This window comes from Ruditapes philippinarum, unplaced genomic scaffold (genome assembly GCF_026571515.1).
Source record: "Ruditapes philippinarum isolate M1 unplaced genomic scaffold, ASM2657151v2 ctg823_1_1_1_1, whole genome shotgun sequence".
In the NCBI taxonomy this organism is placed as follows: Eukaryota; Metazoa; Mollusca; class Bivalvia; order Venerida; family Veneridae; genus Ruditapes; species Ruditapes philippinarum.
This window is the reverse complement of record NW_026853081.1, coordinates 118167-145099: the sequence shown is the minus strand read 5'-3', so window position 1 is coordinate 145099 and position 26933 is coordinate 118167. Positions and strand designations below refer to the sequence as shown.

Genomic DNA, 26933 nt, shown 5'->3' with positions numbered 1-26933 from the left:
ACAAAAATTCAAGTTTCAGTTTAAAAGTTTATCAGTTTTTGTTACAAAGCTTACCTTGAAGAAAGCTCTGCAAAAATCTCAGAGGAGGTCATTGTTCATTTAATATCAAGAGGTCTCATGCCAAAATATACAAAGTATCAAATTCTTGCCTTTATTCACAATCACTTTGCTTCTTGACATGTTTTAATAAAAGAAAAGGGGAAAATTGGCTTCAAATTGTTTTGTTGGATATTTGTGAGACCCCAGATTATCATGTTCTACAATAGACCTGACACATGGAGACCGATTAAATGAATTTCCAGTTAATTATGCAATGTTAACAGCTTACTCCAAGCAGAATTCTATCAATAAGGAAGCATTTCTGGTCCTCATAAAAACTATTCTTGTCTATGGAATACAATCATGCAACTTGTAAATCTAAAAATACCATTAAAAACATTCATTATGAGTACCGTTATGACATATCATATTTCTTCTTCAAAAAATAATGGCCCTGCTTTGAAAATATAAAGTATTATCATACTCAGATATTCCAAAGGAATTATTTCATAAAAAATAGCATTCCTTTATCAAAACATAAAATTAAAAAATAAATACAAAAAAATTCTCGAAAATACTTTTGTATAATTATGATTCTGTACATAAAATGTACCCTGGACAACTGAAGCGTACATAAATAACAATGTGTTTCTACAGCATAGATAGTTACCTAATGTGTGCAAAAATTTGATTTTTTGCATTAGTATGGTATATTTATATAATTCAAATGTTATAACTAAAGAAATAGTATGAAGTTACACACTATGATGACTTTTTATTTGAATTACTAGAAGCCTAGCCATTGAACGTCTGAAGGCATCATGTACGCCATTTTCTCATGCATACTTCTTTGAAAACAGTCCATAAATGCTAGATTGTTGTCATTAACAATTTTTGTTATTATTTAAATTCACTATATGTACAAGTTGCTGACTGAATATATGGGAGAATATAAAAATTGCTGACATGAACATAACCCTGAGCTTGTGCCTTGGATAATATTTATCTCATTCAGGCTATATTCTCCCATAATATATCCCATCGCAGACTTGTTTAACTACAAGTATATACATGTAAATGCTATACCTGAAATGCTCAAAATAGACAATGTACAAGGAAAATGTTTTTACAAAGTAGTTTTTCAGCATTGTAAACAAATACATTTGAATTGACCAAATATATAACTTGTGGGAAAATGTACAATACCCATGAGCAAGGCTAAAAACGTTTGTATTACAGCAACATTTTCTTCATTAATAATCACTTATTAGATTTCAAGAGTCAACCAAATAAAATATATAATAAAATTTGCACAAAACATTTTAATGGGTCCTAAATTTAATTCAGAAATCTAATAAGTAATCATAATTTACACTGAAAAAAAAAAACATAAACAAAAACTAATGAAAATATGTTCAAATTGCAAATCAAAGTACTGAAGTACAGACAAGCTGGTTGGCAGTTTATGATCAATTTGCATAAATTACATAAATTTGCATTCATTTGAAACAATTACATAAAATTTACATAATGTTTTAAACAATGTTTCCAGTCTTGGAAATTGAAAATATGTTCTGACCTGTCCAAAGGGAATTTTTTTCTTGCTACTTATTTTGCTACTTTAAAGACATGTTTAAATTATCAGTAACATTAATTTGTTGTGAATTATCATTTTCATCAAATGGCCTTGACCTTTATGACCTTTACCTTGACAAAGGCTTGGCTTTAATATTATTTATGCTATATTAGTTTATGTTTTATAACTAAATAAGTATGTCCATATAAAATTTTGATAATAAATTATCTATAAAATTTCCACATTTGACATTCACATTTCAGGACATACAAAAATAGTGAAGTGACCTTGATTGATGTTAAATTTCCGAAATCTAAATCATTTGTACACCAATTATTTTGGTATTGCTGAATGCTGTACACTTTAGTTATCACTTTGACATCTGTTTTGATAATAAGGTTGTTAATAATTTTAACTTTTTTTTTTGAAAATATCTAATTAAAAATAAGTTTTTAGCGAGATTTTTTGCAAATGACCTTAAATGACCTTGACCTTGACTTTGAACTTGATTGCTATAATATGTTTAGTTAAAAAGAACTTTATCATAGAAGTAATAAACATGCAATCATTAATTGATGTTATTTGTAGATAAGAAAACTGCATGTGACTTATAAAATTTCCTTCTATAAACAAATTGTGGCGGCCATCTTGGACGCCATCTTGGATTTCTCAGCCCGCACCACATAAAGAAAAATTATGCCACCATTTCCTGACATAAGATACATTTGCGGTCATTTTGGTATATAACACAATTTGTTCTACTGTTATGAAAATTTCACTGAGATTCAGCACCAATTGTCACCGTACTATTTAGGTTAAGATACCTTGCCCTTCACTGTTTGGTTATTTATCTAAATCATGCTACTGATGATGCAATCTTTTCATGTCACAAATGAGGACAAATGCCCAGGACTCACAGCTTCCACCGAGTCTGACTTACATCTTATACATAAACATGGGGCACCTTGGGCCAAAACTGGTGCCAGTGGTTACAATAAAGTCCCAATATACATAGTGGGACAGTGACTCTGAGACTTTATTCCCAATTAAGAAAAAATGCATTGTAGCTTGATGACAATTTACATGGACCAAATTGTTTTTGTGACAGATTGAAGTGAATAAGTTTGAAGTTAGTAAAAGGTCTTGTAGCTTAAGAATCCATTGACTCCCAATAGGTCAGGGCTGGCAAAATCTGATTTTCACTTACTTGTCTGTTTTTATTTGAAGCATTTCTTAACTTGTCGAAGTTGTCCATGAATATGATATTTACATAGTAAATTTTTGACAATTTCTACCTGTTTGCACAGGCTGTGGGTCAACCTGAGCAATACGGACAATTGATTTAGCCACCCCTGATAGGTCAATGATAACTCAAGTGCTTTTCTTGAAACCGAGTATTTAAATCTGAGAAATACAGACATTCATCTTCCTAATACATAGAGGTCTGTCAGGCTATGTCAGTCTGGCCACAAAATTTTCAACAATTGAATCCTTATGTTGTGTTTGTCAATTTTTGAATTTGTCAATTTTTGAAATAATAGTAAATTGTAATTTATCTAAACCAGACTCAGTGTTTTTATAACCCTATTGTTTGAGAGGTGGACATTTAGATTTATCCATGTTCGGTTGTGGCGTCTGTCCATATGTCCATAGACCGACATATCAGTAGAATGTGTGGGTATGTGTCTTGCTGACAACATTTCTGTTAATTTTGTTAATTGGAATCAAAATTAATGCAATGTATGTTAAATTTGTGTTGTCTTAATTATGTTAAAATTGTTATACATAAGACTGAAGTAAAAATTATTTGGCTAGAGTCCTTTCTTTGTCCGTCCAGGATGGCATAACTTTAAAATGCGGCAGTCTATTTATAGAGCTTACAAATTACAGCTGACTTGTACTATTTGTAAAATGTGGTATACATTATTTTGCAGCACCTGAAAATGTCAGGCTCTTGTAGAAACATATTGATAGAGATGTGTCTTACTTTATGTACAAGAATTGTAGGAAACAAAGGGGTGTATTAAAAGTCAAAGTTCTACCATATATTCTGTAATGATAATAGAAGGTAGTTAAGCCATGTTGACTATGATCTTTTGAGTCTGTGACATTATGCCGTAGTTTTCTTTGCTAAAGCTCCACCATAGTGCTGCCAAATTTCTTGCATGATTATAATTAGAGGAGACTAAAAAAAACCAGTGACATGTGCTTTGCTGATTATATGTAGGAATATCTTTTATCTTGCACCATATCCCAAGCTTATAATATGAGCCAATCTGTTTGTTATAGAAGTGTTTCTTACCGAGGCTTATTATCCCTGAATGCTGACAAGATCAGGTGGCTTTTTTGCACCAAGTTTAATTGATTAAGTGGAATTTGGAATGAAGGACATTTTCAAATTATCTGAAAATCTTGGATTACTGAATGTATTTTAAAGACAAAAGTGAATTAGATATTTGTGTGAATGATAACATTCAGTTGAATTGATGAATGCAATGTATAACAAAAGCTACGAAAAAATTCATAGAAATCTATTTTGGCAATGTAGTTTTTGCGGATTTTTGGCATATTAATCATTGATTCCCAATGTGGAAATGGTTTGGATGTGGTGGATGTTGTAGGCCAAAGTGTTTGAAGAAAAACATGGATGGTCGGCGACCAATTGTCAAATCTAATACATTCCAAGAAGTATGATACTGTCATATATTTTATTATCAACTTTGAGTATTAGTATTGTACTAGCTTAGTTGTTTTTGCTACATATAAAAAAAAAATGCTTGAAAGATAAGAAATGTTTATGTACATTTCTGTTTTGATTTTAGGCACAGATTTTTGTTTATGCTCATACATCGGGTTTTCCTGCCGATCAATAATGGATACACATTTTAAAAATTTAATGATTTTTGTCTAATTAATTATAAATGTCAAAAATAAAACAATTCTGCCATGATGTAATGGACATATTTCATTCATATACATGTAATAGTCCTGCAGAAAATGGGCATTTTATAAAGAAGACACATCATAATTGTATGTACAGAACAGTAAAGTTGGTAAGAGAAGTGAGATGTTTCAATTATCATGCTGACACTTTTAGTGCTAATGATGTCAGATGATAATGTAATGTCTCGCTTTCGTTACTAACTGTAGAAATTTCTTTTCAAACATCTCTTTGTTTTTTGTTAAAATTTATTATTACTTTGTTAGCATTCCCTTTATTTGTCCAGGCAACCTGAAGAAAATTGTTTGTTTGCCACTTTCTAGGTAGCATCTATGTTTTTCTCTTTGACAGTGAAGCCACTGGCTCTCTTTTCACAACTTTTTTGTGGGCCGAAATTTGGAATTCGTAGTACCATTTATTTGTCTTTATTTGTCACATGCTGTCTTTGGGATAATTATATTGAAACTGTATTTGATTTATTGATTGATTTTATATTTTTGATATTTTAAAAAAGAAAATTCAATTTTGGGTTTTTATCATGTTATTGGAATTTACGTTTTTCACCTTTTTTCATAAAAAATATAGGTTCTGCAAACATTTGCATGAGGCATGTTCAGAAATAAATAAATCCCTCTGATAATAATACAATTATAGTTCTGGCAACAAAAGAATTAACTCTGCACTTGCATTTCCTTATAATGGTCTCTTTATCATTTATAAACTTATTGTATCATAGTTTGGGGACCTTTCTGTTGAAAAAGTGTCAGAGTTAAATCGTACATATACATGCACAGTGCGGTAACTGGAGTGCAGGTATCAGTTACCCGCACTCCAGATCATGCCCGTTGATTGGCTCATTTTTGCTGGGGTTTACATATTGTGACGGCGGAGAAAGGGAAAGCGGCAGAAATATCATATTCAGATGCTCGTTCATTGGTTACCTTTTCCCCGGGGTTTAAAATTGTGACAACAGGGAACGTGTTTTCATGTTTGACTATGATACAAAAGAGAAAGAACACCAAAACACTCGGCAATCTGATTTATACTCGGGGGCTACGCCCCCTCGTACAAATCAGATAGCCTCGTGTTTCGGTGCTCTTTCTTTTACTTATAAATAATTTTTCAAGGTTAATGTAGATCTAGACAAATAATTTGTGTGCAAATTTTCTGATCATTTGCTCACTTCATTTTTCCAGAATAATTACTGTATTTGTAAAAAAAATCACTGAAAACTGAGCAAAGAACACAAAAAATACAATTTACAATTTATTTCTGTGTGTTTTTTGTATATCTGTCTTTATGGAAGTGCCCAAGGTGATCTATATAAGAAATCCAGATTTTATGTTTTTAGGCTTTTGGAGTTCATTGAATGGAGTTCCTTTAAAGAAACACAAAATTTATATAAGAATCAATGATGCTTATTAATTCTGTATATTTCCACCAGCGATATTGCCCATCCTAAAATTATTAAATATAACACCTTTTTCTGATCATGATAATTTTGTCACCTTTGTCTTTAAATAATCATAGAGTGACGGCAAGAATAATTCCCACTGTTTTCTATTGTATTCTAAGGAATTTACTTCAGTTTGGTATGTAGACATTTTAGATTTAATGTAATTTAAGTGTATACCATATTAATTAATTATATAAAAAGAAGGTTGAATATACATGTAGTTTATACATTTACCTGTATGTGAGATGGTAGCAAAACATTGTTATACGTGTATATACATGTAGTCATGTATGATAAAAGGAAAAAATATGTATTTTCCTTTATCAAAATCTGCGATCTTATCTTGTATTTTATGATTTTGTATGGAATCTTGTATTATATCTAGCCTAGCAGATGGTTTAAGTTAATGTAAATGATAATTATATTGTTCTATGTAATCTATGTGTAATAGTTACATTAAGATCTGCTCAATTATTGTTATTATTATTATTGAGTGTACAGAAACTCTTGATGAAAGTCACAGGTGCTTCTTTCAAATTTAGGCTTAATAATTTTATAATTAATATATTAAATCAGTGCATAATATATTATAATAATTATAATGAATTACCTGTTTATTAAACTAAAAGTTGTATATGTTGATGGATAGTTCTTATGTTTTGTTAAACGGTAAGGAATTGGTTATTAAAATTATATATTTCATATAATTTAGAAGAAGTTTGTAATGTTTCTTATTAAAAGATGGCAGTTGGAATTAAATTATACATTAAATTTTATAAATTGTGATAAAATGTACAGATAATGCTCTAAAGTTAAGGGCAGGATTGTGGGTTTTGTGGTCATTGGCCTGGTATTCAAATATTTCTTGGATTTAGGGTTTGATAGCTACTAGAGACTATCTTTGTAACAATTTCAGTTTTTGTGCCGCCTTGAAAAGGCGACATACAGGGGTTACTTTTGTCGGCGTCCCCTAAAGCTTGTCCGGAGCATAACTCAGACACTATAAGTCGGATTTACTTAAAACTTGATATGCATGCTTCTTTCAATAACCCGAAGTGCAGTGCACAAAGACCGGTACTCTGCACTTCTTAATTTTTGGTTATTGCCCTTTGTAAATTTTCATACTTTAATTTTGTCCGGGCCATTTCTCGGTATGGACTTGAAACTTCATAGGATGATAGATCTCATTAAGAAGAAGTGCAGTGCACAAGAATTGATAAAAGCTATGGACTTGAAACTTCATAGGATGATAGATCTCATTAAGAAGAAGTGCAGTGCACAAGAACCGGTACTCTGCATTTCTTTTTTTTTTTTTGAGTTATTGCCCTTTGTTAATTTTCATACTTTAATTTTGTCCGGGCCATTTCTCCAAAAGTATAAAAGCTATGGACTTGAAACTTCATAGGATGATAGATCTCATTAAGAAGAAGTGCAGTGCACAAGAACCGGTACTCTGCATTTCTTATTTTTTGAGTTATTGCCCTTTGTTAATTTTCATACTTTATTTTTGTCCAGGTCATTTCTCCTCAAGTATGAAAGCTATTGACATGAAACTTCATAGGATGACAGAAGTGCAGTGTACAAGAACCGGTACTCTGCATTTCTTATTTTTGAGTTATTACCCTTTATTAATTTTCATACTTTATTTTTGTCCAGGCCATTTCTCATAAATTATAAAAGATATGGACTTGAAACTTCATAGAATGATTGATCTTATTGATAAGAAGTGCAGTGCACAGAAACTGCTGCTTTGCACCTATTATTTTTTGAGTTATTGCCCTTTGTTAGTTTTCATATTTCATTTTTGTCCTGGTCATTTCTCCTAAACTATATTGTTCACAAGGCGACACATCCGACTTGCGGAGTTCTAGTTTTTTAAACATACTTATTTTAGCTCAGTTTTGTTGAAAGCTAACACTGTTTTAACCAGTCTTGTGTGTGGTGACCTGGCCGAGTGGTAAACGGGTTAGACTAGTAATCCTTTGTGAGTTCAGACCCCGTCAGGGGTGAGCCGTTGTTTTCGTAAGCTTATAGCTTCCTACACAATCAAACTAAAATATATTAGTATAAACTAACCACCCGCTCTCGAGTCCGCTTCCTTGAATTAAACGAAGAAAACCAGAAGGGTTGAATTGAACCCATGATCTCTTGGTGGAAAGGCAGACAGCCTATAACTCTAAGCTGTCACTACCCTTCAGCAATCTAGAATAAGTATTTTAATTCGCCATAGTATAAAACAGGTGTGTTTTGATAATATATATTAAAACAATCATTTACAAAAATCGCTAAGAAACACACAACAAAATAGTTATCTTAATATTAAAAGCTGATGGGTTCTTTAATTAAAAGCTCTTGGATCTTACAAAAAGTAAGGATGTACTATTATGTTATATACCTTCTGAATTTGAATAGAGCTATAATGGTAAAAAAAAGATTATGATAATTACAAGACTTCAAAAGAAAACAAATAGGAAATACATTAAAAGCCTTTTGCATTATAACACAAAACTTTATATAATAGTTTTGTGGCAAGTATGTCTGTAGATATTTACATAAAATGTATATTAACAAGTTTCACTGAGTATATTGATTGTAGTTCCTGGATTCTTGTCATGTTGGAATGAGTAAATGATATTTACATGTTTATGTTTAGATCATGCATACATTGTGTGTTTTGTCATGTGTTGACAGGTGTGTTAGCTAAGTATATGACTATATGTGTGTGTATGGTATTCATACTGTAGATTATAGTTTTTTGATTTTAAAACAACATCTTTTTTCTCAGACAAAATTTCCCAAATCAATTTATGTTTATTTTTTTGGTAATATTAATGGCTTCCACACCTTTTGGTTTTGGTGTTTTGGGGGAAAAGGGAGTTTTTACTCTTAAAATCTACTATTTAATTGTCCCCATAGCTTGGGGCCTTTATTCCCACAGGTAGGGGCATTTACTAGGAATTTGATATGAATATGATAGCACTTATATTCCAAAGATATTAGGTAGTAAGTCTGAGGTATAAAACTCTTTACATCCTCATGGTGGTCATTCCTGTATTAAGGTAAAATAACTAAGATTGATTAAATGCCCATTTCTTAGCCAAAGGAAGACTTCAAATTAAGACAAGTTCATATCACAAGTAAAGGGGGGTAATTTACCTCACTAAGGGTGGTAATTTACCCTTATTTCTAATATTATTTACCTCTATAATCATGTTATAATTAAATCAAAATGATAATTTCTTCAGGGCTTATCAGTAGCAAGTCATTGATTGACATTTATAATTGATCATTGCCTATATGTTAGAGATATAAGACTAAGATTATGGTTTGACATGTATGTATTGTCTATTATATGACTATAGGTACATATATATGTTTCTCATTGATGATGGAATACACACTGTAGGTTACTATAGATATATATCTAAGATATAGATAGTATAGCAGTATTATTTACACACAAACCAACAATGGCCATTTTTATTTCTATGCACACTGTTTTAAGGGGAATTCTTGGACAGGTAAAGTTCTGATTTGTTTGCATGTGCCCTGATTTATACTTTCCAGATTACTCTGTTGATAAAATTGAGATTGATTTTTTTTTTGTTCAAGATTCCATTTTAATAGTCAGCTTACAAGGACATTATTATACTAGTATGTTCTAAGAGAGAGTATAATATTTGGACATGTAAGGCATTCTCCTGGACTTTTTTAGGCACTTCATTAACAGTCAACTGTACTCCTTGATTGTCACTTGATATTTTTGACTGCTAATTTGGACATTTAATATGGGGGATTGGTGTTATTTAGAAACAAGCATTGCAATTTAGAACAATTTAGGTGACTGGTGAATTGATCAAATAAACATCTGTTGTAATTTTGAATGCTTTAAGAAATAAGAGTAACTGAGATATGAACTCTGTAGTGCATGCATTTGATACTTCAGGATAACTCAACTGTATAAATGTCCGTCCGTCCGAATTTCGTTTCCGGAGTAGTTCTCTGCAACTAATGGCTGGAATTCAACGAAACTTTATGGGAATGTTGATCAGCATGTGAAGTTGTGCACCTGGGTATTTTCGTCTGGATATTTTTAGTATTTTTAGAGTTATTGCCCTTGACATAGAATTTGTCGTTTTCCGGAGTAGTACTATGCAACTAATGGCTCGAATTCAACGAAATTTATGGGGAATGTTGATCAGCATGTGAAGTTGTGCACCTGGGTATTTTCGTCTGATATTTTAGTATTTTTTAGAGTTATTGCCCTTGACTTAGTAAAATTTTGTAATTTTCAACTTGTGTCGCATGTAACTCAAAAAGTATTTGACCTAGAGTCATGAAACTTTACAGGAATGTTGATCAGTATGAATAGTTGTGCACCTGGGTATTTTCGTCTAATATATTTTTTAGTATTTTTTAGAGTTATTGCCCTTGACTTAGTAAAATTTTGTCATTTTCAACTTGTGTCGCGTGTAACTCAAAAAGTATTTGACCTAGAGTCATGAAACTTTACAGGAATGTTGATCAGTATGTGTAGTTGTGCACCTGGGTATTTTCGTTCTGGATATTTTTAGTATTTTTAGAGTTATTGCCCTTGACTTAGTAAAATTTTGCAATTTTCAACTTGTGTCGCATGTAACTCAGAAAGTATTTGACCTAGAGTCATGATACTTTACAGGAATGTTGATCAGCATGTGTAGTTGTGCACCTGGGTATTTTCGTCTGGATTTATTTAGTATTTTTAGAGTTATTGCCTTGACTTAGAAAATGTTTGCAATTTTCAAAACATGTGTTGCATGTAACTCAAAAAAGGATTTGACATAGAGTCATTAAACCTTATTGGAAAGTTGCTCAGCATATTTAGTTTGTTGCTGGGATTTCGCTTGTGGATTTATCCAGTATTTGTAGAGTTATTTTTCTTGACTTAGTAAAAACTGTTTCATTATGTTGTTATTTGATCCTTGAGTGCTTGAGTTAGAATCGACCAACTTAACAGGAATAATGATCAACATCACTAAATTACAGGAATAATGATTCACCTCACTGTGAAGCTATGAACCTGGGACTTTGCATGTGGATTTTATTCAGTTTTGTTAGAGTTATTGCCCTTGAATTACAGTAGTATAAATTTGCAATTTTCAACTTGGGGTTTGCTTGGGGGATTTATTCAGTATTTGTAAAGTTCTTGCCCTTTACTTAGTAAAAAGATTTTTAGTTTTCAAAAAATATTTTACCTAGAGTCATAAGATTGACAGAACAGTGGCGCGGTGGGGGCACCCGTGTTCTATGGACACATTTCTAGTTTTTATTAAAGAAGAATTACAATGATTTGTTACAATAACAGTTAAAAATATTTGAAAATTGTGAGATCCCTTCTTGGTGCCTTGAAAATGGCAATGAAGTCTGGAGATTAAGATGTTTTTACATCTAGGTGAGCTATTGTGATCCCCCACCGTCCGTCGTCGTGCGTCGTCAGCAATTTCTTTAAACAATATCTCCTCAGAAACAAATGACTGCACAGCAACCAAACTTTACAGGAATGATCCCCTAGGGTGGGTCCCCTGCCAAAGTTGATCAAATGGTTCCGGTCTGTTTGCATAAGTAGGTCACAGGGCCAGAAAAGGAGTTTCAAAAATGCAAAATTAAAAAATCTTGTCTGAAAGTACAAGGCCTAGAGCTTTGATATTTGGTATATGATATAACCTATAGGTCCTCTACCAAAATTGTTCAAATTTTAGCCCTGGGGTCAAAATTGGCCCCACTCCAGGGGGTCATAGATTTTCCTTATATGTATATAGTAAAAACTTAAAAATTCTTCTTGTTTGAAGGTACAAGGCTTCAAGTTCAAAGAATATTACAGTTTATGCCATGATTAATATATAAATAAAGCCTTATGTCTTCAGTTGTTGTGTTAATAATAACCAGTACTCTGCGGGGGATATAAATTCAACGAATTTGCTTGTTAGAAATATATATTTATATTTAAGAAAAACATATATTTTTTCATTACACAAATGTATTTTCAATTGAGCTTATGAAATAGAACATTTCATAGTAATCAGGCTGGCGGTACATGCATGTGACTTAAAAACTAAAATGCGCAGAACAAAATATGAAAAAAAACACCACATATTCAATTTTTTGTGAATATCTTTCCTTATACTAAATAAATTTTCCTCACATGAAGTGAATAAACCCCTACATAGAAAACACTTCCAATGGCTGCTACTTATAACTATGTGATTCAGTTGATAAATTGTCGTAAACAAAGTGCATGAATGAGTTGACTATGTGTGATTGGAAAAGATAATATAAGATATAAGAGAAATGAAACAGAGTTGGATATAACAGTCGAGGAAAGTGCCATCTTTTTAGGGGTTTATGAAAATTTATTCAATATTGAAAAAGATATTCCCAGAAAACCCACCTGAATTGAAGCTATTTTAAGAAATATTCAGCCATGCATGTTGTTTTCACCTCCCTGTAATGATATTTCCATTACGTAATTTTATAAAAAATGTCTTCATAAAAAATATAATGTTATTTACTGAATACACAGCGTGGTATTTTGTGGGTAAGAAATGTTATGTTATTGGAAATGGAATGTTATTATTGTCAATGTTTTATTTTCTTATCTTACAGACTGTAGAACCCGCGGAAGAAGCCAACATGGAAGCTGTGAATGTAACAACTGAACAACCGGGTCCAGTGCCTGGCAACGAGAGAATAGGTATATATTCTAATTTACAAGTCAATTAACTTAAAATTACTTTGATGTTTAATAAATATGTAACAATAAGTAATATGTTATTTTGTGCATATAAGTAAATATCATTCTTTTAGTTGTAATTGAATAATTTTCATTATTTAAATTAAAAGATAATGTCTGCCATAAGATTAAAGGAAACATTTCAATTTTATATCTTATCAATTATAAAGATAGAAGAAATACAATTGAAATGTATTAAAGATAAAAGCTGTAGCTATATTTAATTGACTTATCATAACTTAAGCATTCCAGCAAATTTTATCACTCTATAATAATATGTTGTTTTTGTAGTAATTGTGTTATTGCAATATATGCATCATGTCATTTCACTATCATCATGTAACAAAGAAAAGATAACCCATACAGTCATCAGACCAATGCAGAGCATGGAGTTACTTCCCTTTACCTATACCAGACAGCATGTGCTATGGAGTGACATCACATTTTATTTGGCAGCAAGCATGAAATATGATGATTTCATTATTCGCATATTGATGAATGGGGAACGAGATACCCTCTGTGTGTTTTTTGTTTCACTAATTACAATTCTAAGTGATTCATTTCCCTAGTTTGAAGTTTTTATAAAGAGTTTGAAAAGCAGAGATTTTGGCATCGAAATATGTTTGTTTAAGTAATTAATGTTTGTTCTAAAGAGTTTTGGAAACAGCCTCTTATTCCACTGTTTAATATGACAGTGATGAGTTTGGCGGCATTTAAAAGAGAAATATCGGCAGTTTTTGAAATTTTTGCATGCAGGGAAATTATGTCTGGCATTCAATTGTTCACTGTATAGAGATAAGGTATTTGTTTTCAAGGATTTTTCGTTGTTTAATGCTTTTGTGAGAGCGTTTGAAACTTTATTACATAATGATTTTCCCATATTTTTGCAAGTAAGGAGTCTTGTCTGTTAAACGTAAAAGAATTGAAGTTTTCCAATACATTTGATATTACGAAAATTGGCTATAAGTTGGATGATGATAAATCTTTCCAGGAACCAAGTTAAAAAAAAAAATTGCATTGCATTTATGTGCAGGAATTGAGTTTTAAATTGCAGAATATGATAAGTTCATAAAATCTATATAAAGATAAGTATAATGTATATCTTAATTTGACTAGTAATGAACTTTAGTCTGGCTTAAACATATTATTTCAAGCTTGATTGTGAAACAAGTTCTTGCAACTTATATTAATCACTTTCGAGTCCACTTCCTGGAACCAACCAGTACTGGTGTCATATGAAGAAACATGGTTGTGACCCGATGAGGGCTCGAACCCATCATCTCTAGGCTAAGAGGCAGACAACTTTAATAACCATGAGGCCACGGCTCCCCTAACTTATAACTTGTTTTGAGTTAAATACATAAGAGGTGTCCAATAGTAGTAATTGCAATATTTTAATACTTAAATTAAACTGCCAACATAAGAAAGATAATATTTCACCATTGTATGGACCGATCTGAGTATATATTTGTGGCATATGTGTGTTGTAATTGCTGTAAGTGGGCAAAAGGCTATATTTTGTCTTAACTGTCAGGGGGTTGGGGAGGGGGAATGTCATATCCACTGTAGTGGTTTCTTTCATTAGTATATTTGTGAAAAAATATATTAAGCTTATTAAAGGTGCCAGTCTCAAGTCATCTTCCTGGAACTAACCAGTACTGGTGTTATATGAGGAAATGTGGTTATTACACTAGTTGGGCTCCAACCCACAATCCCAGGGTTGGTTGTTACTCCAGTTGGGCTCCAACCCACAATCCAGGGTTGGTTGTTACTCCAGTTGGGCTCCAACCCACAATCCAGGGTTGGTTGTTACTCTAGTTGGGCTCCAACCCACAATCCCAGGGTTGGTTGTTACTCCAGTTGGGCTAGAACCCACAATCCAGGGTTGGTTGTTACTCCAGTTGGGCTAGAACCCACAATCCAGGGTTGGTTGTTACTCCAGTTGGGCTAGAACCCACAATCCCTGGGTTGGTTGTTACTCCAGTTGGCTAGAACCCACAATACCAGGGTTGGTTGTTACTCTAGTTGGGCTCCAACCACAATCCCAGGGTTGGTTGTTACTCTAGTTGGGCTCCAACCCACAATCCCAGGGTTGGTTGTTACTCCAGTTGGGCTAGAACCCACAATCCCAGGGTTGGTTGTTACTCCAGTTGGGCTAGAACCCACAATCCCTGGGTTGGTTGTTACTCCAGTTGGGCTAGAACCCACAATCCCTGGGTTGGTTGTTACTCCAGTTGGGCTAGAACCCACAATCCAGGTTTGGTTGTTACTCCAGTTGGGCTAGAACCACAATCCCAGGGTTGGTTGTTACTCCAGTTGGGCTAGAACCCACATTCCCTGGGTTGGTTGTTACTCCAGTTGGGCTAGAACCCACAATCCCAGGGTTGTTTGTTACTTTAGTTGGCTCCTTGGGTTGATTGTTACTGTAGCTGGGCAAAGTACCCGCAATCCCAGGGTTGGTTACCCTAGTTGGATCCCTGTGTTGATTGTTAGTCTAGCTGGGCATGAACCCACAATCCCTGGGTTGATTGGTAGTCACCTTTACCACTAGGCCACATCTCCATATTTAAGCATTTGTAAAAAGCAATCCATAATTTTTGTAAGTTATTCCTCCAATGTCAAGGATTTTTCTTCTTCTTTACCTGATATTAACAAGTGAAAAATAATGACTTAAAGTTGGAGCTTTGTGATTTAGTAGATAAGGTTTCTGACTTAAAAGCACTTGCCCCTTTCCGCTGTGGGTATGAATCCTGACAGTGACTTTGAATTCTTTTATGTGAGGAAGCTAGCTTTAATATGAAAAATGGGTGGTTCTACTTTGGTACCCATTTGAATCTGAAAAAATGCACAGATTCACTAGTAAAACTGGAAAGTTGCCATATGACCTATACTGTGTTGGTCCAATGTAAAATTCCAACCAAAAAAAAAGAAAATATGTAAAGTTCATGGTCTCTTATCTTAGAATCTAGATTCAGGTACATACATTAAAATTAATTCATTGAATCAATAAACACAGGTATTTGATATAAAATTATACAAAATATGTTCGATTTAACTGTAATAGTTCCTGGAAGTTCTGTAACAGTTTAAAACCTGTGATATCTACTTAACCTGCATGAGTGTGTGATAAAACAAGTACTATCTGGTTAGATTTTTTTCTTCAACATTTAACATTAACCCACTTGTTTATTCAAGGTTGATAAATTTAAAGGAATTTATGTGCTTGGAAAATGATGCTTTATTTGTGATTATTGTTTTACTTTGTTGGTTTGTGTGGGTTTTTGAGCCACAGTGTTGAATAGAGGAGTTCCTTTTTATTTTGATAAAATGCCTGGTTCTGTTTGATTTTTGTTTTGGTATAATACAAGCGTATGATTAGTAGTTAATCTGTTTAATTACAGCTTTAATTAAGTTTATGTGGATTTTTGTGACACATGTCCCTTGTTTGACTTATAAGGATGATATGTTTTTGCATGGACTGAAGTGTTTGCATGGGTTTGGTTTGATGGACAATCTGTTCTAATGGACTGTATTGGTTGATACTCTAGGTGAAATTCATGCAAAGTCAGAGGTCAAGGTCAGTAGTTCAGAGAATCAGGATAAGGAGTTAGGCTCCTCTGTAGATGATATACCTCTAATTGACCTTTCAACTTCTTCCAAGGAGTCCTTCAATAAGAAAGGTCAAAGTGAAACTGTTTCGAACAATTTCGATTCTTCTATGTCCAAAAAGGAGTCTGATCAAATGTCTTCTGAAGGGGATGTTTCTAGTGAAGGAGATGTTTCGATTGGAATTGAAAGTGTTAATGAAGAGAAAGGAGAGGGTAATGAAACTGGTAAAGTTGATAGGTTAGAAAAACTTGCCAAGCAAATTGATGATTTCGACCCGTCTCCAATATTTGAGCGGAAAGTAGTTCCTGGCGGTGTAGTGTTTACTGGAGATATAAATGATGACAAGTTAGTTGACAAGTTGCTAGAAGATTCAGCTGATGATAATGCTGAAAAGGGTAATAATCCTATAGAAGAGGATAAAATAGGTAAAGGTGAAATAACTCCATGTGAAGCTGAGAAAACTGGTGATAAAAGTAAGGAAGATTCACCAGCTGAAAGTACTGATGAGGGTGATCTTGATGAAAATTCTAATAATGATGCATCTAATGTAGAGACCCCAGAAAATGGTGAAGAATCTCAACAAAATGGAGATATGTCTGGAAGTACGGAGTCTGATGGTTTCCAAGAAGAAAAGTCGAATGGAGAGAACAACAATACGGAGAAAGCAAGTGCAGACAAATCCAACCAGAACAAACAAGAATCACAAAAATCTGAGACTGCCTCACCAACAAAAACAGCAAAAAGCAAGAAAAAAGAAGACAAAAGTATAGGTAAGGAAAAATAAATTTTAATTTGGTTGGGGGGACTCTTAGTGTGTGTTTAAGACCCTTTTCTTGGACACATTTCATTATTATATACAAGAGTCATGCCGGCAGCTGTCAGAAGAAATGTGGTTCTATTTGTGTCTAGTACCAGGCTTGATATGATTAAATGAACATTGAACTTGCAAATTCTTTAAATTTAAAGATATTGGTCATGTTGATTCAGACTGTTTTAGATTAAGAGTTAGCCATAAGATTTGGAAATACAGGGTAAGAACATAAGGATAGTTACAGTTCTTTGTTTGTTTAACCATTATGTTAGAGTGTTAGTGGTCTGCCCCAGTTCAGTTTGGCTCATATTAGGTGTGTTTGATATAGTTGTGAAAAAATTCGTATTTGGTGTAAGCATCAGTCTGTCCTACAGTATGCTTGTCAGGGTTATAAGATTTATGATTTTCAAATAACTTGTGCAAATTTTAACAAGTGTGTATTGCTCTAAGGTCAAGGTCACATTTACATTTTAATTGTGATTCGTTTGTTGTGAAGAGCTCATGTTGACCAATCTTCTATGATTTGATGGGAAATACTGTCTGCAGATATTTTAAAAGCTGGTCATAAATTTTCAGCATGATGTGCGATTGTAATGTATATTAAAATGATATTTTAGCTTTAAGGATTATGATCACTTTAGTAATGGTACATAACTACTTATTTTCCGAAATTCATGTATTAAACAAGAAACCACTTTCGCCACCTTTTGACGGTTTTGATATTACATATTTTAAGGATATTACCCATTTTAAGTACATTTTTGTCGCATGAGGGGCTATTTTTAATTGGCATCATTATTTGGAAGAAAAAAATGATAAGATAGTGACCTAAATAAATGCTCAATAAGGTCCTTGAACCATTATATCAAAGATTCACTTATTATAAATGTCAAGAAAAAATGCATAGCAAGATGTATATTAGCAAAAAAATTAACGTAGAGTAATTTTTTCTTCAAAGGTATTCTTGCAGTATGATTGTGTATAAAATTGTTTTGTTTAATATTTTGTTATATTCTGTTTATATGAAATGTACGGTAATCTAAAATTGATGCAAACTATTTTGCTCTGAATGAATGTCCAAATGTCAGAAATAAATTAATCAATATATTTTATATTAAACTTTCAAACATGGCCAATTTTTAGGCGTCATTAACTTTATGTATTTTAAATGATAAACACCAAGTTGTTTTTACAATAAACATTTGTGTAAAAACTCAAGTAATGCCATTTGTATTTTGAGCTATTGTAGTAAGGGGTTAGAGTTTTATATTTTCTATTAGTTGATAAGTATAGTATAAATGTTGATAAACTCTATTTCTTGTGGTAAAATAGTAAACATTATTGAGAGAAAAAGAGAAGGTCTTTTATGGTATTAAGCCTATTTTTTTTCCTAATAACAATAAAGATGACTTCATTATGGACAAGAATAAACCCATCCTTACCATGCTAACTTTGTATGAAGGTCATTTATAAGAGACTATTTTGTATGTATGCAGTGATTATTTTAAACAACCTGTGGCTTTCTGAAGGGGGAAATATAGCGCGATAAATCAGAAAAGGGGAAATCAAATTCCAAAAACTGAGAATGGAATTTACCCACACATTTTATAAAATTTTCAATTTCAATTCAATTTAACATGCATGGTACATAACATTGGCTATCTATAGGGACAGCTGTCTGTCTTCTAGCTGATATAAGTCAGATGCTCTTTAAAGTCATGATTCTGGTGAATAATGTGCACAGGGCATTTTAGAGGACAATATTAGCATTTTTAAGGGAAAATAAACCTATTTTGGGCTAGATCGGCCAAAAAATCACTGGCTTTATAAAGCTCACATACACTCTATGCAGGCTGGCTTGAGTTCTATACTGGTGGCATAGAATAATTAATTCTTACCACCCTAAATATCTTGAATGGACTTATCCATCTTTCAGTCTGGACAAAACCATTCATCATTTTATTAAGGGATATTTTGAAAACATGTACTCAGTGTCTATTCTAGGAGCGCGATTGCGCGATTCACGCTAGTATTTCAGAGATCGCGCACAATTCAAAATCATGTGCGTGAAAATCGCGCATCTATAAAAAAAGTAAAAAAAACGTAAAACTTCCATCCCACATTATATTTGGTTGTTTTGTTTACATTTACACCGAAAACCGAAGGGAGGTAACTGTAAGCTAATTATAATAATTAAGTACCGTATGGTATTGGTTACGCGAGTTGACGGAAATTAACGGAATGTTCCGTATCGACCGGAACTGGTGTGCTAGGTCTGACAGTTGGGCGCCATTTTAGTGTAGTAAATAATCAAGAAAAATGAGGCAATTCCTAGCTTGGCTACGATCTAGACGTGAAAGATAGGCCGATTACTTGTATTGCCAATCCCTTTATAATCAATCGCGGCAGTTCTGTAATAATATGTTTTCGTTTAAAAATTAAGGGGGGACAACTTCTGCTGCCTTAAATAAATATTATTGTTTTAATTATTTCATCGTTTGAACGCCTCAGTGTAAACTTAATGCAGATGACTTAACATTGGCAGTTTATATTGGCACCCCTTGATTTTGAAAATCGCCCCCTTTTTTGAAATAGAGGGGGGAAAATCACCCCTATTTTTCAATTCCTAGAATAGACACTGTGTACTGACTGAATAGAGATTATGATCAGACTGCACAGATGTGTCGGCTGATCTTTGCCTGCACTTGCTCCAATCAGTTCAGGGGTTTTTTTTCTGGCCCATTTTGATGACCAATATTGGACATGTTCCCAATACTAAAGAGTATGTTTTTTCCAAATTTCAAGAAGAAAAATCCCAATTCAAGGAATAGAAACTATAATAAGTGATGTTTTTTGCCATTTTGTTACATTTAACTGCACTGTGCCAAAAATTGTATTTGTATCATGTGCTTTAGAGTGAAGTATAAAAAAAGATTAATTAAACAAATATTTGATTTGTTTGTCTAATTTAATGTATATAATATGTTGTCAGTTTTCCCAATTTGTCTAAAACATTGTAAAAGTTCCCAATTCTCAGGATTGGGTCATAATCCCAAAGTGATGATAGAAAAAACCCTGCAGTCACCCCCTGAAGGTTTAGGGTTCAAAGTTATTATTGCCAGCTTTATAGTAAGCCATCTAAGGTATACTAGTAAATGAAAGAAAAGACAAAAAATTTGATTTGCTAAAAAATTGGTCAAGTCTAATGGTAGGCCAGTTTTCCTGTTTGTTTTAAATTATATTTATTTGTCAAGTCATAGATCAAATTTCACTTTGCAGTTTATTTGTACCACTTAGTGACTTTCACAATAACATATGTCACATTTAATAAGAAAAATAAGAACATGTGTAAGTAAGGTTCAATTAAAGTACACTTATCTTAATGATTTTTCAAGCATAGTTTTATAAACATCTGTTTGCATGAACAATTATTTGACACATTAAAGATGATTTATTTGTTTCAATATCACCCTACTACCCAGTACCTTATATTGAATGCTACAATCTAAAACGCTATAATAAAAAGTTTGATAATTGTGTACAAATGCTATAAAAAAAAAATTTGGAGAGGGAAATAAATTTATGACATTTATGAATTTGATGATATGACCTCTTACCCGGCACATTAATCAATGTATTGCAAATAATGGATTAACGGCATGAATGAGGGCGATAGTAAGAAACAGTAAACACCCCCCTATTATCTGGTAAAATATTGTAAATATTGGGAGTTAAGTTTCGGACATTTTGTGAAAAATTTGCATTGTTTTGTAAAACGTTGTTGAAGAATATTTGTATATAACACTATTAGGACTCTATACAAGGTGTCTTGTTCAATAGAGATTTGATCCAATTTTTATGTAATGTATTGAAATATATATCAAAAGGAAGAATTGGCATTTAGATGAGAGAGAATAAGAATGTTTAATTTATGAGTTTTATGTTAAAATATGTAAAGTAGAGACTGGAAAAGATAAGAGAAAAAGTTTGAACGAGGCTATTACAAATATGGATTTTAGAAACAGTGCAGAAATGAATGGTAAGTGTGGTTTAAGTATAAATGTGTAAATTGTTATAGGTTTGTTACCCTTAAACTGTTGATTTTGTGTAATGGATTTGCCCGACTTTGAATTTGGAAAAGTCTTTTCAAATTTGAAGGGATTTCAGTGTCAAATTAAAAATTTGGGTAACTGATAAAATATAGAGCCTAAACAGAGTGCATAATTATGAGTGTGGGTTGGCCTGATGGCTCTATATGGTGGTAAAGGTTAAACTTGCTTCCAGTTGATAACAATGGCTAAAGTTAGCTGCTAGTCTAGGTTAGCTGCTAGTCTAGGTTAGCTGTTAGTCTAGGTTAGCTGCTATTCTAGGTAAGCTGCTAGTCTAGGTTAGCTGCTAGTCTAGGTTAGCTGCTAGTCTAGGCTATCTGTTAGTCTAGGTTAGCTGCTACTCTAGGTTAGCTGTTAGTCTAGGCTATCTGTTAGTCTAGGTTAGCTGCTACTCTAGGCTATCTGTTAGTCTAGGTTAGCTGCTAGTCTAGGTTAGCTGCTAGTTTAGGTTAGCTGCTAGTCTAGGTTAGCTGCTAGTTTAGGTTAGCTGCTAGTCTAGGCTATCTGTTAGTCTAGGTTAGCTGCTAGTCTAGGTTAGCTGCTAGTCTAGGTTAGCTGCTAGTCTAGGCTATATGTTAGTCTAGGTTAGCTGCTACTCTAGGTTAGCTGTTAGTCTAGGGTATCTGTTAGTCTAGGCTATCTGTTAGTCTAGGCTATCTGTTAGTCTAGGCTATCTGTTAGTCTAGGTTAGCTGCTACCTATCTGTTAGTCTAGGTTAGCTGCTAGTCTAGGTTAGCTGCTAGTCTAGGTTAGCTGCTAGTCTAGGTTAGCTGCTAGTTTAGGTTAGCTGCTAGTCTAGGTTAGCTGCTAGTTTAGGTTAGCTGCTAGTCTAGGTTAGCTGCTAGTCTAGGTTAGCTGCTACTCTAGGTTAGCTGTTAGTCTAGGCTAACTGTAAGTAAAGGCTAGCTGTTAGTCTAGGTTAGCTGCTGGTCTAGGTTAGCTGCTAGACTAGGTTAGCTGTGAGTTTAGGTTAGCTGCTCAAACTAGGTAAAGAACATTGTCACTGTGGCTAAGAATTATATTTCGCCTGCTTTCATTCTAAATTTGGCAATAAGTTTAGACACATCATAGTGGCACAAGAGTACCTTCTGCTGTGATTTATATTGGGTTTTCTTGTTTTATGACAACAAAAAGAGGTTAGGTACCTTATTTATACTGGGCTGATTATTTATTGCTTGGTAAAAATTTATATTACAAAGTTTAAACTACAAAAAAAACTTTTTAAGTACATAATTACATGTCATAAACTTGTGAAACTATTTCTTTAGATTGGAAATTTTCGTATTTCACCTTTGGTGACTTCCGATAAGTATTTTTAAATAAATAGATATAAGTAAATATTATAAGTATTTGAATGTAATACAATGTAGATTATGTAAAATCCAGTGTTCTGAAGTAGGGATCAAATCTAGTCTCCTCCAGTTTATAACAGAAAACCCCATTGTATAAAGTTGAATTAGATTTCAGTTTGGAGTGTTCTTCAAAAGTACTTTGGAGTAGTTTCTGAACTATGAAAACATGTTTTAACAGAATTTTTTTAAGTGGTAATGGTCCTACTGGTTTATCATTTTGAAATTATTTTTTTAAATTTTCTTCGAGATTAAAGTTTGTCTGACTAATGTCTTTTAATTTGTTTGTCCGTTCATCTGTATTTTGGTAATAAGTCAACACTGTAAACGTATAAAACTCTATGGTCGAAATAAGCACTTTAGCCAATCAGCAAAAAACTAGCAGATTTTCTCTTGGGTCTTTAAGAATTTCCAATTAGGTGGTACTGACATGTCCTTAGTTTGTAGCTTGACTTGCTTGTAAAGTTCAATGGTAATTTCTGTTTCTATACAATTGAGCACATTTATTTAGCTACATGACTATTGTAGTCTGTATCTAAGATAAAGTCTAGTTATTATATGATTGCTGCATCAGAGTTGATGTTGTTGTTGTCATACAAAAAACTTTAATGTAGCCCATTATTTAAACATTTTAAATCATATCAACACAGAACCTAGAATACTTGAATACTAATGACAATAAGGCACGGACTTTATTTATTTTGAGTTTATGCACGTTCTTAGATTATTATTTTGTTAAAATTGAGAGTCCTTGCCCATAACAGAAATTCCACTAAATGCCATGCCCTTGTTTCAGCTTTCTTTGTATATATTGCAGTTTGATTTTTAAATATTTACCATAATTAAAAATTAAAAAAAATGTTCTAAACTTTTAATTCCTTCGAAATCAAAAAAAAAGTCCAGCGTATTTTTGAAATGTGTTTTGTCTCATGCCAGGAAGTTATTGATTTGCAGTTGATGATGGAGATAAAGGGGAAGGTATATTCCTGAGTATAGGAGATATGGCTTATCATACTTTATCTTATTTCCTCCCCAGTTTATACAGACTGATAATTTTCACATTTACAAAACAAGTTTTAACTGATTGATATGGAGATTATATGGATATGTTCCTGCTGGGAATAAATGGGAGAAATAAGTCAAACAACCTTGACCTTAAACAGTCCCGATTGTTGGCACTATAAATTTTATGCTGTAAATTTATAAGACTAAGATAATTAATATAACATTAATAAAGAACCTTGACTGTAAAACAGGCCCAATTGTTGGCACTGAGGAAAGTTTTATGCTGTAAATTTATAGATGGACTTATATAACATTTAAAGACCTTGACATTAAAACAGTCAGATTTTTTCTTTTACTCATTATGTCTTAGGGCTTACACTTTACCTGCTGAATTTTATGGACATGTCCAGCTTTCATTTTGAGATACATTATTCCTAGAAACTATTTTGAGCTTTTAAGTTAGGGCTTTTCATGGTTGATACATTTCTTATTATATAGATTAATTGTTTCAAGGTAATATTTAAAGATTTTGTCAATATCTTATGCCTCTAAGTTTAGCTGTGCTAGTATAGAGAGAAAAAATACAGAATATTAGTGATATAATTATGCTCTTAATTTACCAAGGTCGCTATGATTGCTTGAAAGTTTGTCTCCTCAAAACGCCATCCTTATGAAAAAATTGCGAATGTCTCTAGGAATACAGTCGCTTTTTATTTCTTTGGGACCTTGTTACCACTATATAACTTCAATAATTTTCACTATAAAATTCTCTGTTTGTACTTGTTTACTCTCACATTAAGTACAGAATGAATCAAAACATAATAGAAAATGATGTAAAATAAATTTAACAAAATATTTTCCATGTTCTGTTGTTTACCAGCAATAATGTAACGAATGGTACTTTTGTATATGGCCAAAAAAAATTTATATTTTTGTTTTTCACTGAAAATTAAACATACCAGTGGTTGTTTGTATTGGAATTCTTCAGAATGGAATGTAACAATCTGTCATGGGCTTGTACGAAGTATATAATATATAGGTATTGAAATAGCCACCAACAACAAGTTTGATAGATAAAAACCGATCAATATATTGATATATGGTTTCTATATATTAAGACAGTTTCAAGTAGCATGAAGACCAGATTTATTACATGGCAGCCGTTTAAAATCATCATGGCAGTATTGATAGGTTTATTGGTAAACTCTGGTGACTTTAAGTACACAAACAGAAAGAAAGTTAAAAGCCTCTTGCCTATAGAATACAGGTAGTTCTTCATCAGAAAAGTGGATAAAATTTCAGATGAAACGTTTTATGGTTTTCTTGTTGAATCTTGGCTATTGCATATGCTTTCAGTGGTAGTGTATTGGGTTGGTTTTGGGCCCCATTTTAAAATTAGGCTTTTGTTGCTCATTTTCCCCATAGGAAAGAAATGTATTGTTTATTCTTATTGTCTGAGTTTATTCTTATTCTCTGAAGGTATTGAAAAAGAATATTAAAAAAAAAAGAAAAAGAAAAAAGCCTGGCTCCAGAAGAGAGATTCATAATGGTAAGCTTGCACACCAATTGATCCTTAACCCTTAGCCTGTTGGTGCCAGCTGATTCTACCCTGGCATGGGACCAGTGCAGACCAAGATCAGCAAGCACATTCGTTTCATCATTCTGTTCATGGTCTGCACTGTTCGCTATTCAGTCTGTACATAAAGTAGTAATTTTCTCTAAAAATGGTGTATGGTTTTTAGTCCCCTACCGGTTTACCGGAGGGGACTTTAGGTCTTCCCTCCGTCCGTCTGTCCGTCCGTCTGTCCGTCCGTCAGTCCGTCTGTCAGTCCGTCAGTCCGTCCGTCCACAAAACTGGATCCCGCGATAACTTGAAAAGTACTGAAAATATTTTTATGAAACTTGGTATATGGATAGATGGCAGTATGGTGATTATGCACGTCTTTTTCTTTTCTTCCTATGTTGAAAATTCTGGTTGCTATGGCAACAAATAGGCTGAAAATATGGCAAATTTTACACATAAACTGGATCCAGTGATAACGCAAAAAGTACTGGAAATATTTTTATGAAACTTGACATATGGGTAGATGGCAGTCTTGAGATTATGCACGTCTTTTTCTTTTCTTCCTATGTTGAAAATTCTGGTTGCTATGGCAACAAATAGGCTGAAAATATGGCAAATTTTACACATAAACTGGATCCAGTGATAAAGCAAAAAGTACTGGAAATATTTTTATGAAACTTGACATATGGGTAGATGGCAGTCTTGAAATTATGCACGTCTTTTTCTTTTCTTCCTATGTTGAAAATTCTGGTTGCTATGGCAACACATAGACTGAAAATATGGCAAATTTTACACATAAACTGAATCCAGTGATAACTCAAAAAGTACTGGAAATATTTTTATGAAACTTGACATATGGGTAGATGGCAGTCTTGAGATTATGCATGTCTTATCTGTTCTTCCTATTTTGAAAAAATATCAGTTGCCTTGGCAACAAATAGGCTTAAAACATGGCAAATATAACAATATTTGTGATTAGTCAAAAAGAGCTGAAAATTTTTATGAAATTGCATCTTTAATTCAAGAGTAATCTCCTGTTTAAGAATTTTGCTTTTAAAATGTTATATTTTGGTAACAGGGATGTTTCAAATATTAACTTTAGAGTGTCTTTCAGTCCGTCTGTCTGTCTGTCTGTTCATAAAAACTGTTTCCTGTGATCACTTTTAAAGAACTTTTCCAACAAATTTACTTAAAATAGAGAGAAATTGAAACATTAGTGAATGGCCCTTCAGAATGTTGATGGGGTTCTAACCTGTAGGGGACTTATGGATTGCTTGCAATACTATGATAATTGCTTGTCTTTATATTGAAAGATGGACACTGAAGTCATTTTAAGATTACTTCTTGACTTTTCACAGTAATATAGTTGTTGAATGTCTTAGGCCAGATGATTCAGGGTTGCCAATTCCTTTCGGCCCTATACACCCTTAGGTTTGAATCTAACCTGTATCTATTGTGCAGTAAAAGTAGACATGAACAAGCGTTTCCATATAAATCCATTTTGTCAGTGAAAACTTTAAAGTTACCACGTGACCTTTAAATGTGAGGGTGTTAATGATCAGTACTATTAAATTGCCATTGACATGATCATTTGAAATTGTTAACAGTGGTATATCAGAAAATAAACATCTGAAAACCTTTGATTACTTATTAAAACATAAGGAAAATACACTTTAAAATAAATTTCTTACATTCCAAGAGAAAT

At 32.9% G+C, this 26933-nt stretch overlaps 1 protein-coding gene across 11 annotated transcripts in view; it reads left to right on the top strand.

Annotated features, from left to right (window-relative positions):
* The window catches only part of LOC132733321 (alpha-taxilin-like), a 66245-nt gene that overhangs the window by 14889 nt on the left and 24423 nt on the right, over positions 1–26933 (top strand). For 3 of the 11 annotated variants that reach the window (XM_060720023.1, XM_060720009.1, XM_060720031.1), the window contains exons 2-3: positions 12655–12742; positions 16942–17160. In XM_060720023.1, the coding sequence (XP_060576006.1) occupies positions 12655–12742; positions 16942–17160 (307 nt within the window). Of the gene's footprint in view, positions 1–3891; positions 4304–9467; positions 9534–12654; positions 12743–16329; positions 17161–26933 lie in introns of those variants that run through there. The other 8 variants (XM_060719988.1, XM_060719973.1, XM_060719996.1 and 5 more) reach the window with 6 other exon arrangements.